Here is a 15,773-nt window from a genome sequence, read left to right on the forward strand (position 1 = left end):
GCTTATTCTGTCCCTAGGTCCTCTGCAGTCTTAACCCTGTAGCCATAGGCGGCAGCCTCCCTATGTTCCACATACCCTTTCCTAAAACATTTTTCCCCTGATGTTCAGAAATACTCTGTGTAGATAAAAGGTAAAATAAGTTCCCTTTACAGAAGTGCATTAACTTCTTCAAATTTGTTTTTCTAATCACAGTGTTAAGACTAAGTGCCAAAATGCAAAACTGTTTTTTGAAGAGATTTTGAATATAAAATGAACTTTTGCAATCCATATTCACAGTCATGTTATAATAAATTTAAGACTAAAGACCAATTTGCACAAATGGTATCTCTCATACTTGCAAACTCTTATATTTGGACGTGCAGTTTTTAAGTCTCAAAGTTTTATTTGGAAAGGTATTGATCTTTAAAAAAAATATTTTTTTTTAATCTAAACTTATTTAAATACAGAAGCATTACAATGGAGAGTCATGTGGTTTGAACCTTTGCCTCAAGCCAGTCCTAGGAAGCCCTGGAATGCCTCACTCTGCTGCCTTTCAAACCCTTTCCCCACAGATACAGCCCTGTGCTCTTGCTTAATCCTCAGGCGATTCAAAGCAGATGATCATAATTCTTTAATAGTATTTTTTGATACGGCATCTTGGGGTCTCGCTGAATAAAAACATGCCTAATCCACTATTCCATTCTGACAACTACGCTTACTTGTAACCTCTAACAGTTTTTGTTACTTTTCTATGTATAATTTCTAACGTGTTCAACATAAACAATAATTTCTCCCCTTTTACAGCACCTGTGTACAAAACCATCAAAACCATCTCACTTCTTAGTACAATTGCAGTATAGTCGGAAAGGCAGTCTTCATAGCAACCCTGTGATGCATGTTATTTCCTTCATTTATAAAACTAAAGCTCTGAAAGGCTGTAAACTGAATTTATGCAGCCAGAGCAGAGCCCATAGATGTGCTTACATTCTAGTTCTCATGTACTCCACTTGACTAAGTTTTTTTTTTTTTTTTTTTTCTGAAAAAGACCTTAATTCAGTAATTTAATAGGATGTGGTATCTAGGATAAATTTTAACATATGCTTTATTTATGAAAATAAAAGTAAGTATAAAAATTTGAACTATTAAAAATATAAACACATATAAAAGTTGTGTCATTTCATAGTATTGAAATACTGTGACATTTGAATCTGTATATAGTAGGAAACTGTTACATCTGTTTAATTCTTTAGTCAGTTCCTTTGTTTAACCTGAACACAATTTATGCCAATCTTTGATTATGTTACTTTGCAAACAAAAGTATACTCAACAAAGACACTTTTGTTAAACCCAAAGATCATAGTTTTCAAATGCATATTGTTGACTTAAGTGTATTTCTTGTTCTTAAGTATAATTTTACTGGGATCACGTTAAGTGAAAGTGTACATTTAATATCACCATCTAGGTTGTTCAATTAAGGGAATACTTGCACCCATGATAACAAATTCAAGACCTTCTAAAAAAGAACGCATATCATTCCGTGACAATCCTGTGCAACTCAGTGGTGGATGGGGAAGTGGCAGAAAGAAGGAGAAAACTTCCAACTAATCCTTCAAGCTTCAGCATTCAAAACATATGGCAAATGGTTTATTTAAAAGAAGTCTGGATATCTGGTCATGTTACCAATTGAATACAAAGTTTTAGAGTACTGTGTTTAATTTGTTTTATTATACATATTTTACAATTTTGTTTTCTGGTGCAGTTATCTTCTTTCCCATCTATAAAACAGAGTTTGCAGTTCTTCCTGTGTGCATGAGGAATGGCCTCCAGAAAATTAATTCTAGAAATATCACAATGGAATTTGTATATTGTTTTTTTAGTTTACATTTTTATGACATATATTCAAGATTGTTTTTGTTACCAATAATACATTTTGATACTATGTGCATATGAGAATATGACTATATTTTATTAACATTGTTTAGTGCAGTATTAATAATATATTAATAGGCTTGAATCCAAGAGATTATAATAATTGGGTATTTCAAAGACAAATTAAAAGAGAAAGTAATTCCAAATAATAAAAATGGCCTTTTTACTTTTAATTTTAAACCATCTGAGTTTTAATAAGGAAACATGCAAGTTTAAGTTAAAATGAGATATAAATTTAATTAATTATCAGTTTAATAAATTGGATATTTATCTGTTATGTTTCATTCAGATATATATTTTTCTTATTTATAAGAGGTAGATATTAATTTTTTCATCAACATTATTCTGGTAATTCAAAAATGCTCTCCTCCTTTAATTTTTGTTAAGGTGCCTTTAAATTATAATTTTAAAATATATTTTCAAAACTCAAATCTGTTATTTAGTAATATTAATTTATTTTATAAAATTACCAGTTTTATTAGTCTTACTATTATAAAGTTAGTTTTCTATTATATCTTAGTGTACAAAGGATCTATTAGTCTCCTGAGTCAGGAACTCTTTTCACAAAGCCAAATTCATTGTTCTCCACTGACTTTTCATAGCTATGTTGCTGTGTAATAAGATCCAATGAACTTTAGATTTTCCTTTCGTTTTTTCTACTCTTTACCGAAACATTTCATTTAGAGATGACTAACCAGATTGAGAGATACATTTATTTAGCTTGTGTCCCCATCTACTTATGGAGTCCTATTGCATTTCAAACCTACAAATCTCTTTGAGATTTGATTGAGATAGAAATGTTAATGGGCCTCGAGTTGTCAATCTATTTTAAAAAAACACAAAAATTCATATGTTGCAACCTAAAGATTGAGCTTCACATGTAGTTGTTTAATGAACAGCTTGTTATGTCAATGTTTCACTCACAGCATACACAAATCAGCATAATGTAATGATGGAAAATATTTTATCTCAGTTATTGTCAACTGCAGGAAAAAACCACATTAAAGTTGATATTGATAGGCTTTATGGTTCATATATTCAAATCAATGAGGTGGAAAGGTTAGTATGAGAAGTGAGATGCTTATGATTATTTTGTGTTAGTGCCTAAAAATTATTTTAATCTATAGTTTTCTTATTCTATAATCTGTGTAATTGTTTCACAATATTAGTTGTGCAGATTGATATAGATGCTCCTAAATTTGTAGATTATGATTGGTGCATATGTTAATAAAACAGTTTCCTAACTATGGTGTTAAATTGGAAGTTCTATGGTGTTGTTTATTGTGTCCAGCCTTAAAATCATCACTTAAAGAATTCAGAATTCAAATCTATCATTTTGTAGCACTAGTTTAGTTGTATTTTTGAAAATAGAAAAAAGTAAAACAAAGTTTTAAAATTTAATGAAACATAAAAGAAATTGAACTAAGAATATTTTTCCTACTGTTTCCTTGTGTATATTTTTTATTTGTTCTTTTTAGGTAAACATGACAGTAGAGTGCATTTTGACATATTATACCTACATGAAGTATCTTAATAAATACTTATCTTTAAGACTCAGGAAAGTGGAAATATGAGCCTGTCTTGTGAATCAGTTGACAATAAATTTTATACTGATTATGATGAACCCAGGCAATGGTATTATTCATATGCACAAACACAAACGATTGTTTGTCCTTCCCTGCCCACTATTCCCTAAACCAACCCCTGTCCACTTCAATTCTCCCTTTCCTATCTCCCACCTCTAGTACTATAACAAATAATCATCATCAGTCACTTTTAGTAAGAATGGCAAAGTGAATCATTAGTCATAAAAAGCCTGGTCGAAGTCTTAGGTAGGCTGTTTGGGATCTCACAATGTTTTGATATGAGTCAACTACATTGATTTATATAGATAACCCCTTCCCAAAGTCTGCTCTACAGTCAACATCTTTGAGCATATAGTATACTATAACAGAGCTTATTAGGTATGTTATAAAACATTCCAAATCATTACCTAATTTCTAATTTCTTACTCTGTTCATAAATTAGTTGGATGTGCACCATTCTCATTTGAAAGGTGAAAAGAAAAATAACAAAAGGCAAGGCATTGTGATAGGCATTGTTATTTTGCTTTAGATGTAAAAGTAATAGGATACCAACATTCCTGGAAGTTAGTTTAGAGCTTTCACTTTTGAAGAAAGCACTTTTAATTAGAAAATATGTTGGAAAGCACTGATGGGGATTAAAGTGTTTTGAAATTTACATTGTAAAGTAACAACAAATAGTCTTTTAAAAGAGAACTTTGTCTACATTTAAATCTCAACATCTTCATAAACTTTGGCTCTTAAGCTTCTTGACTATGCTGTTTAGTTACTAAATTGATCATTGCCTTCATTTTCTCTTCCTCTATAATTTACTTAATTTTTTTTCTTATTTTCCTCAAAATTTGGGTTTGCATCCGTCCAAAGTTCAGGCTAATAAGATTTAAAATTTAGGATATATTTTGATAATATTTTACAGGTAGCATGCTATAATCAAAGTAACTAATAAGTTTTTTAAACAAGAGAAACGTTTACTTATTCATTGTTCTTTTACAAAGAAAAGCTCATTTGTTATTTACATAATAGAGATTAGTGAATAAAATCTTCCATTATTTTATTTCCTATATTATCATGATTCTTCCTTAATGGAGTTTCCATCATCTTTAAAGACCAGAAAATTATTCATCATATGGATTTATGGTTTTCTTAGTTATACATAATAGAAAGTGAATTATCTAATGAATATAATTTAGAGGAAGACTGTTAAGCATTCTGTAGGATAGAAGTTGTCAAGGTTAATTTCTTAATTTATCACTGATAAATAGATAATTCTATTATCTATGTTGATATAGATAAAATCTGTTTTTACCATGATATTTTTGTTTACCTAGACAAAGTTGTTTTTGTTATTATATGATTCAGAGAAAGGACCTTTCCAAATGCAGTTATAAAATACATTAAAAAATGGTTAATCTCAGTTGAGACGTGAGATATTTGTGAACTACTCATCAGATTTCAAGGATTTAGTATGAAGAACATAAAATTGCTCTACAATTTTCTGTTGATTGTGTTAAAATAACAGTATTTTGTTTGTTTTTATTTTTAAATGGACTAGAAAGCTTTAAATTACATATTTGATTAACATTATATTTTATTGAGTTTTATTGACCTGGAGGCCATTTTGTGAGATGATCTAGGTAGTATTTTGATGCAGAAAATAATTGGCAGGGAAACATTGCAAAAAAATTCTAGTTTATTAAAAATAATGACCCTCTGATTCTGCTAAACATAGTAAATATTATAAAATAAAAAGAGGAAGACAATTGTTGTGGTTCTAGGTTTTGAGATGGCATAATTGAATATAACTTTGACATAGTTGAATTTAACTGTCCATTTTGATATTTATTTATTTTTGTTTGGTTTTAACCAGAGATATCTTCTAAAGTGAAGTTGAAATCCTTTATGCTACTGGTACTGAGAAACAGGATTAGCACCCACCCACCTTGCAATCTATGTTTTATCCAACTTTACATAGGTAGAGTTGTTTTTTCAAATGGCATGAGATGAATCGTAATAGAGATGGATTCTTGTCATGGGAACCATATTATATCTGACATTCTATTATATCATAAATCCAGTTTTAACCCAAGATATAAAGCATAAAAGGCATTAACTATTGCACAAATGAATATAATGCATTTGAATGATAATAAATCTAGTCTGTTTATAACTTCTAAAAAGCATATCATGAACACAAGCTTTGTATGACACCTCCTGACAACTGTTTGCCCTTCCTTGCCAAATAAGTTCATCTGTTATTCCCAGGAGCCAGAATTTTACCCAAAGCAAAGAGTAAAGAGAAACTTTTTATGTGACATCCCGTTTGTAATTCATATCCTTGGCAGCACTTTAGGGCAAGGGGCAAACAAATTTCAAAGGGTCTTTCCCTAGCAGGTCTGGAATGACCTCTTACGTGAAGGAATCATGAGGCTCAGTAAGGAAGTATGTGTAAAGCAGCATGCAAGTGCCACTATTGTTATTGTCCGCTACAGCATTGGGAGGTTAGAGTGTATAGTTTCTCTACTGCTTGTCATCTTTGGTGTAGTATAAACTAACCAAAGTGCTATAGAGAGATCCTTTCTATAAAACTTTTGAGAAAACTCAACCAATCTAATCAATCTAAACAGGAAAAGTTCCCCTTATATTTTCATGGCTTATATTTACAATTACTGAGAAAATATAATCTGCATAGCATCCCCACATTTTAGGAAGTGTTATAATCACCTTTACTTTGAAGAGTAGAAATGAGAAACCACTTCAAGCCCATGATTTCCCAATGGAGGCCTGATGTATGTGCCAGTGGTGCCAGGTGAGTAAATTTAAAGCTTCTTAAATGAATCAATTTGTCATTGGAATTACTGAGAAATACTGAATAGAAACTTTCAAACTTGTTTTATGATCCTCATAAAATTAGTCCAGATAATTTTAAAGTTTCTAGTAGCCACTTTAAAATGTAAAAAATTGGTAAAATTAATTTAATAATATATTTTCCTTAGTTTATCTATATCCCATATATAGATAATTCCTCAGTATGCACTAGGGGTTGGTTCTAAGATCCCACCACAAATACCATCAGATTCTTAAGTCCCCTGAGTCACCACTCTGTCTCTGCAGGTTCCACATGTGTAGATATGGAGGTCAGACTATTTCTTTAATCAAATAGAAGTGTAAGGACATTGTCTCAGAAAAAAGAAAAAGTTATAAAAGTAGATTATTTTAAATTGTTGACATCTATAAGTGTAACTATTATTAAGTATTTAACCATACGTATTCTATATCAAACAGATAACATTAACTTCACTACTTTAAACTTTGATATGGATTTGAGGTTTCTTCTCAAAGTTATTGAATTAAAGATGTCTCCACAAAAGTTCATGTATCAACAGAAAATTACAAGGAGATATAATAAGGCTGGGTCTGTTTCTCATCTCTTTGCATCACTCAGATTTGTTCTAACCCTGGATTTTCTATGAACTTCAAAATGAAACCAATGTTTAGAAAAACCCAATGTGATACACAGAACAAAGAAAGAAATCAACCCAGAAGTTTTGTTTTGTTAAGTACATATTTTGGTGTGAAGCATATGGAAGAAAGTGAAAAGAATATGGTTCTTGTAATTTAACTGTCTTGTGTTATAATGCTCACTTTGATGAGTCATCTTGAACAAGTGACAAATTCTCTGAGACTGTTTGCTTACTCTTAAAGTAAGATTATAATATATAAACGGCTCTGGAGGCTGAGGCGGGAGGATTACAAGTTCAGAGCCACCCTCAGCAACTTAGCCAGGCCCTAAGCAACTCAGTGAGACCCTGTCTCTAAATTAAATTCAAAAATGGTGGGGAGTGGGCTGGGATATGGCTTAGTGGTTAAGTGCCCCTGAGTTCAATCCCCAGTACCAAAAAAAAAAAAAAAAAAAAAATTATATAACTCATAGGATGCCAAAAGGCCAAGGGATAAACTATATGAAAAAGCCCAGGGTTAGCACATTGAATGTCTCATAATTACTTAATAAATAGATAATATATAAACCTTTCCAAGCCAATCTTCCAAAATTAAACCGAAATTTTTCTAAAGCAATTAAAATACAACCAATTTTGCATATCATATTTAGAAAATATTTCCACAAAATGATGGGATAATATTCTGTAGAGATCATTAAGAACTGACTTCTCTAGATTTGCCTTAAAAATGGGCAGTAGAATTCTATGCTTCAAATATATTTTAAGCCTCCTCCATTAAAAAATGTACAGAAAACTTTGGAAATGTAAAAGATACACTCTTTTAATAGCATGTTGTTAAGTTATGGTTTCCTAGGGACAAATAAAATATATATCTAGAAAATAGATGCAAATATCAGCACCAGAGCTCTGCATATAATACTCAATACTCCAAAATAGTTTATAAAACATTTCTACTAACAGAGTTCCACATAGTATGGCAGGTAAATGACTGGCTCGTTCTCCATTCTTTTATTCCTTCTCCTTCAAATGGAAATATCTGCTGCTCTCTTTAGGGTATCCATCCCATGGTTTGATTTCTTTCTGAATCTTTATTCAATGTTTAAATTTTTCAGTTATCTTTTCTACTAAGGATGAAAAAAAACCTTTTTTCATATACTAATTTTAAAAAAGTGAGTATTAACCTAGACTCAGTAATCAACATTAAAAGAAACTTTTATATGTTAAACTTTTAGTATGTTAAAGGGAATTAAAAATGGGGATGGAAAGTATTAGTTTCAAATCAGTGTGGACAGGGAAAGGAGGTTTACATATTCTGTTTAAATAACCATAAAGGATGAATTTATATATGGAAAACATTTTAGGCAAAGGACAAAGTAAGAATTAATACCTGGATACAGGTAACAGTGACATGCCCAGAGAATGAAGACTAGAACAACCAAAGGAGTTCATTATTGGGCAGAACTGAGAAAGTCCTGGTGTGAGACAGTGAGTTAGTAGGAAATGTGACTGGGAAGGAGGACCAGATTAAGTACCCTTACACCCATCCAGCCTATGTCATTTGTGTGGCTTCTTTGTGGAAAACTCCTATGTGATGGTTTTCAAAAATAGGAAGACAATAATATTCACAGAGAATATTATTACCAATAATTATTATAATATTCTGGAAAAAATTGACATGGTTAGGGAAAAGTATTAATTTAGTTCACATCTGAAACTATAATGATAGTTACTGGTACTGAAGTCCCTACTTAGTGGTGCATGGATTCATTTATTTATATTTAGTGGGGAAAACTTGAATGATCTACAGGGGTATTACCCTTTCAGAGTCTGTTGAGAGTTGTTTTTTTTTTTTTTTTATATTAAACCCATGTTTCTTAAATCTGAGTGAAGCTGCTTCCAAACATTAGCAGAACAATTGTAAATACTTTCCTCACAAGGATATGGATATAGACAGTGATTTCCAGAACAAACTGTTCTACCCAAGGAAATGAGTTCCCTGAGACTTTCAGGAACACTGTGATGAGTACTCTAAGACTGGAAAAAACTAGAATTTCTAATATTATTTATAAGAATTGGAAAGCCTCTGTTTCAGTTGACCTGTGTATTGCAGAGTACAATAACGTGAATGGCTTCAACAGCCACAGTTGTGGAGGCTGAAATTCTGAGAATTAGGGCACTAGTGTGGTCAGGCTCTTGGTTAGGACCTGGTTTACAGAAGGACATTTCCTTACTGTCTTCATACATGGTGGGACAGATCTGCTATCTCTTCTTCGCTTTTTAAGAGCATTAGTCCTACCATGAGGGCCCCACCCTCCTGACCTAATTTAACTCTAAATTCCTCTCAGAGACTCCACCTCCAAATACCATCATGTTGGGGATTAGAGGTTTTTCAACACATGAATTTGGTGGAAGAGGGCACATTCGGTCCATAGCAGCCTCTTAAAATTGTACAGATTAACTGATAAAAACTGGATTTCCAATAATTTCAATGTAGTCTTTTTTCAATACATAGATTTAGGATGTTAATATTTTAAAAGGAGAAGCAGAGTTCTTAAGTGGTAATTGTAATTGTTATAAGTTATACAAGACAGTTAATGGCAGGACTGAGCATAGGACCCTAGTTTCTTGAGTCATACAAGTCTTGGAAAACTTACGTTAGAAATAATACCTATGTTTAAAACCTAACTGAATAGCAGTTAGAGGCAAGCACACTTACCTTAGAGTTAAAACACCTCAGGACTTAGCAACTTAGTGAAGATTTATTTTCCATATGTGATTATTTTTCCCTTTTTCCTTTTCATCTCTTAACTAATAATCATGCATTTGATTTTCTTAATTTAAAATTCAAATGTTTGTTTCCACATTGATTTTCATTTCAAGGCACCATTAGTTTGTTTTTCCTATGTCCATAATCTTTATTAAATTCTTTTCACATTCTGAATTTTGAAAAATCATGGTAACAATAAAGATATATTTATGACAAGGCACTGTCCTAAATGCATTGGATATAATAGCTCTGCATTTACTTCAAGCCTCTGAGATAGGTACCATTCCTACCCTCCTTTACAGAGCTGATACTGAATCATAGAACTGTTACATAATTTTTCCCATCATCCCATAGTCAACAGGTGATTTGAGCCAATTGAGTGTAAATCTACTTTATAGGTTAATATACTTCTTTGATGTTACAGATAAAATGAACATTCATAAATATACATCAGTTAGCTAAATTTTGCCAATAGTAAATCCAAAATATTATCTCTATAATAAAATTATAGGCAAACCAGAATGACCCAAGAGCTATGTAACAAAAATCACTTGCTTTTAGGTAGTCTTTAATTTTATCTCAAGGCAAAATATGGGTTATTATTTCTCTCCTTAGAGAAAATAAATTATAATTTGGAAAATAATAGTACTGTAATTTTCTTGTGAAGAAAACTTCAGATATATGAGCTATTTTAAGCATTAAGGACATCGTTTGACACCTCTGATTGGAAGAGGCTCACATGACCCAGATTTACCTGTGTCACATCTCTTGTCCAGTAGTGGTGCAGCTTTGAGAATCAGCCCACATTAGTCATAGAAAATTTTCATTGTTAAAAATCTTGCCTTTTACATGAACAATGCATTTGTGCAAATCTGCCTATTTCCACTATTGGGGCTGATAGTTCTTACATCTTCTCTTAGCTAAAAATCACTGCCTCTTTCAACAAGTCTAATTATGGCATGGCTTCCAAATTCTCTTGAAATCAGCCATTATGCACTAGAAAAGCTCAAAATCTTTATTTTTTTCTCCATAAAAATAGTTTCCAGAGAACTTCTCAATTCTCAAAGTTTCTGCATAGTGAGAATCTGATCCATCTTAATGTATAACTGTTTCACTTCTGTAAAATGAATCTAAATTTGTTTTTAACTTCTTTAGCAACTAAGGCAGTAGGCTCAAAATATCTTCAGATCTTATTGTTTGGACCCTTTTAAACTTTCTTTCTTCTCTATATTTTTTAACTTTAATTTACAATTTTGTGTTTGTCTCTATTGATTTATTTCCATCATTCTACCTTCTCCAAAAATATTTGCATCCCAATTTTTGTTGTATTCTAAAACATTAACTAATCCTCCTAAGAATGAACAGTTTGTGAAACCTAGGAAGTGTAGTCTTTATGTTTGAGTTTTAAGTGAAAATGCTAATTAGAATAAAGGTTCACTTTTTATGGAAAATACCCAAAGGAAAACTTTTAAATGGTTTGCAGGATTCCATAGTGTTCATTTCTGGAGTTTAAGAAAAAAAAATATGATGTACTATAGAGATATCCTTATATCCCACATGGTTTGCCTCAACTGTGATTAATCTGTCAGAAATATCTAAAGAAGTTTCTATACCTTAAATGAGACATTGCCCACAGATCTACTTTATTCATAAAAATAAAAATGCTTTAATATAATAAAATTTCTGCACTTAATTCTCTATGCTAAGATTTACATTTCTTTCTAAGCTCCAAGACAGTATTCAAAGTTTTATTAACATTAGAAAGAATGCAAGATTAAAGGACATTCCTGCTCAAAACAGTATAATGAGTTACTTAGATTTTACTTAATTCAATTTAATTATTCAGCAATTCCTAATATAGAGAATGACTGCATACCTCTTTCTCCAAAAGTAGCACATATGAATCAAATACAGTGTAAAATAAAGAATCTCAAGAACATCAAGAAAAAATCCACTCTATTGGAGTTAGATTCCCTGTAACTTACTGCATTAATGAGATTTTCTCCAAAACAAGTTCCTTTTAAAATTAAGTACTCTTTTAAAACTTAGCTTATTATATATTTTTTTTGGTATTGCACACGTGTTTGAAATCTCACAGAGAGACTGAAAATAAATGAATTGTCTAAAGAACATTTTTTTCTTTCTTTTTGGCATGGTATAAAAATCCTTGCTTAAGTACCTAATAGAATAGGAGCAAATATTTTAATTGCTTGTTATAGTTAAACTTTATTAATAAACTGTGCAGTTTTGAGACTTTTAGGACTTTAGAGAGCAACCATGCAGGTAGGAAATTATTTAATTGTTCTTTGTAACAAGAGGGATTTTTGGAAACAAAGATGACATGGTCCCCTGAGATTCTGAGGCTTTCTTTTTTGGTAAAACTCTTTGAATGCCATGGATGTCACCCTGCTGGAGAGAGCAATAACAGCTCTGTTAAAAAAAAAAAGACAAAATTCAGGAAGGTTAAGAAATTAATTTTTACTATAGAAGCAGATCATAGAGGAGGCTAGGAGGAATGTGGCTTAGTATTTAATGAATCCCTTAGGAGTATCTTTCAGTGGGTTTGAAACCTGACATTCCTCAACTGGGAGACTGGAGTATTCGCTGCTGTGCTGCTGTGGTCCAGGTAGCAAAGAGTGACATTTGCGTTATTGTACTGAACACACACACACACACACACACACACACACACACACACACAGAGCACGCGTAGGGCGCTTCTGTCAAAAAGAGTTAATATGTTTCCCGCCTTACTCATCTAAATCTGCAGCAATTTGTGATATGGATTAACTGATTGCCAACCTGTGAAACAAAAAGGGCACTGTCCTTACGAAGGAATGGTTAGATGATCTATTTGCCAACATTAATATTTGGATGGAAAGCTTAAAATATGTTGTTTTTCCAAGAGATACACTTTAAAGGGGGGAAAAGCACCCCTGATGAAATATTAGCGGCAAATCGGTTAACCACTAACTTTTTTCTGTATTCATAGAGACTTTTTAAAGTTTGCATTAGAAGCGAAACTTCATTCTTCTTGCTCAGAATAGAACCTCTCCACATATTCGTCCTTTAACAGAGATTCTCTGGTTCTATGTCACTTTGCCCACTGTGTTGAGGTCAAATTAGGCGACTCTTGGAGACCTAGTCCTCCCCACAGTTGCCCAGCACTGCTGCGCCGCGCAGCTCCAGGCACTGGTAGCAGGAAGGGTGGTCTTCATGGAGTTGCGCACCAGGTGGCGGTCCACCCAAGCCCAGGGGCGCACTGATTTGCCTCTGGAAGTTTGCTCCGCACTCAGGCAGTTCACAAGTTGTGGACCAGAAAGACCTGGTGAGATGTCGGGTTGCGATGGTCACCGCGTAAGGCTCAGGTTCAGGGATGCCTGTCCTCACAGGGAGGGGCGCTGCTTTGCAGCCCCAGGTCCTGCACCCCGAGCGAGGGGAGGCGTCCCACAAGCTCGACTTTTCTGGCGCGAGCCACAGAGAGCCTTTTGTTCCGAGATTCTACGTAGGACACTTTGCAAATTAAAATTCACATCAGGAATTCGTGTGGCTGGGGGCGAGCAGGACAGGTTGGGAGACTCGAACCCATATCAACTTTTACCTTTCTCTAAAGTTTCTTAATTTTCGAAATAAAGACGCTTGCTCGTGCGCGCTCTCTCTCTCTCTCTCTCTCTCTCTCTCTCTCTCTCTCTCTCTCTCTCTCTCTCTCTCTCTCTCTCTCTCTCTGTGTAATAATTATATCTGCGATCGACTTCTTTGTGGAATGTGTAAGGCACCAAGGCAGAGGTTAACTAGATTTCGAAGTCTTCATGTCTACAAGGCGATGACATTCTAAATGCAAGTTCTCCGCGCCCAAACCTTGTCCTCTTGTCCTGAGGTAAAGGGCATTGGTGAAGGAGGAAGGAGCACAGTACTTGAGGAACGTGAGGGAGAATCTGTTTCTTTCTGTTTGGATCAGACTTGGTTTTATCTATTAGCTGTACCATCGTCAGGATGTTTAAGGACCATGGACTTTACACTTAAAATTGTATAATCAGAGTTCAAAGGAGAACCATCTGTCATTTTGCCTCAGTATCTATGCTGAGATTTCTTCTGCATACGGAAGTCTTTCCCTGGAACGTGAAAGCTCAATGTGTGGGATGCACACAACACCTTCATAAAAATATGCAGCTGTGTCTTGAAGACGTACCTAGTAAATCAGCAGGGAAAATAAATTCAAAATAGATTCAGTATAAGTTTAAATAATTCACTTATCAAATAAAATATTGGAAATGTATTTTAGATAAACAATTTACTAGTGAAACTGGATTTATTAATTGAATGGTTTAGTATAATTATGCACTATTTAAAGGTATAGGTGTCACAGAAAAAAAAAATCTAATGGTTTTTTTATATTCAGAACTTCCTGGCACAATAAGGACAGCCATAAAGAGAAATAAATCTGCATAGATTATTGCACTTTAATTTTAATTTTAATTTTTGTAACAAAATACATTTCCATAGTGAATATGAACAATGTCAAGTCCACCTTTAAGAAAAGTCATCTATATGAAAAACTACTGAAGAAGTTGAAATTAAAAAAACAAACATAGCTCTTTGAAAAATAAGGAATTTTTGAAATATGTATTTAATATTGTTGAAATCAAGGTAAATTTAATACACTATATATGGGAACTTTGTGATAGCACACATAAAAGACTTACAAGATTGATTAACAGTAGGATAATTGTTTTGTAAAAGACACTTCACAAATATGGCAGTTATATATTAGTTTGTAGGCATGTTTTTTTTTAATATAATGAAGACTTGTGACATATATTTTAAAGAAAAACAAAAAATGTATTTGCATGTATATATTTTTATTTTGGCGAAAATCCTTTGGGCTGCTTCACTGTAAAATATATTTCTGTATCTGTTATGTTCACAGAGCTATGGGAAGTTTGAAGATGAAGCCAGGGAAGGAAATCAGCAGCGGAGCACACACAAACATGAGGCTCCCTGGCTTCTTGCCATGATACATGACATTCAATTATTTTTGTACTTTTTCATGAGAGTTTCCCTCCACCAGCTCCTCCTCCCCTCTCCACTGTTGCTTTTCTACATTTGGCATAGTTTGCCTGATTCAGCACGCATTTTTCCTGGCTTTAGTTCCAATAAGCCTCAAATTCTCACTGTAAAAAGAAAGTGCTAAAACTAATATTCTTGCAATTCCATCTTGACATTCCCACTATTACTTTATAGATGTGACACTTCTTTCAATGATTTGACAAAGAAAGGCACCAGAGTGGTCTACACATTGTTTCTACTATTGTTTTGATGTATGTGCACAGAAATACTTTCCATTTCCCAAAATACATTTCACAGGGGAGAGGAGCATTAAAAGCAGCATTAAGCCCATGAAAATCTTTTTTAAATGTAAAATGAGTCAAGCTGCCTTGGACTGTTAATCCCTTTCCTTTCTAATGAATTACTATCTTGTGGGGAGGGAAAGTGTCCAATAGTCATTTAAACGGACTTTTCAAATAGTTTTATTGTATTCAGTTATCTTACTTCTACCGCTAAAGGGAACTAACTAAAGAAAACTTTTAAAACACTCCAAATAACTACCAGGAGAAATTGCCACCAAACAATATGAGCAATCAACTGGTTGCAAGAATCATGTCAGATGTAACTTCTGATAGGAGCATCAGAGTCATTTTCACAAAATAGCTTTTTCACTGTTAGCATTTAGGGATGCCAGAGGAATAATCTAGTTTTCTCCAGAATATCTTAATTACTAGAGAAGAAAACAATTTTTTCAGAGTTGAGACCTGAACCAGCATTAGGTTTTGTTCACCCTCTTGCTTTTCTTTCTTGATTCTTCACATTCCTTCCTGTAGCCCTTCACAGGCACCAAGCCTCTTTCCCATTAAGGAGATGTAAAGAAACAGCAGGCTACATAATGGCCAAAACCCAGAAAGTGCTAAAATCCTAGCATGTCCAAAAAGTTTTTAGGCTTTATAAAAAAAGTAATGACTTCCTACCTCTGCTGTTTTTCTACCCTCACTTGAACCATCT

General features: G+C 33.2%; 1 protein-coding gene across 8 annotated transcripts in view; it reads left to right on the top strand.

The window, feature by feature from the left end:
* Window positions 1-15,773, top strand: part of LOC124983487 (ALX homeobox protein 1) — a 231,364-nt gene that overhangs the window by 190,880 nt on the left and 24,711 nt on the right. The window contains exon 27 of one of the 8 annotated variants that reach the window (XM_047550807.1): window positions 14,644-15,393. The exons of 6 other annotated variants lie outside the window; for them this stretch is intronic. In XM_047550807.1, the coding sequence (XP_047406763.1) occupies window positions 14,644-14,660 (17 nt within the window). In that variant the 3' untranslated portion in view covers window positions 14,661-15,393. Of the gene's footprint in view, window positions 1-1,441; window positions 3,469-14,643; window positions 15,394-15,773 lie in introns of those variants that run through there. One more of the 8 variants, XM_047550805.1, reaches the window with a different exon arrangement.

Source organism: Sciurus carolinensis, chromosome 4, assembly GCF_902686445.1.
Source record: "Sciurus carolinensis chromosome 4, mSciCar1.2, whole genome shotgun sequence".
Taxonomy (NCBI): domain Eukaryota; kingdom Metazoa; phylum Chordata; class Mammalia; order Rodentia; family Sciuridae; genus Sciurus; species Sciurus carolinensis.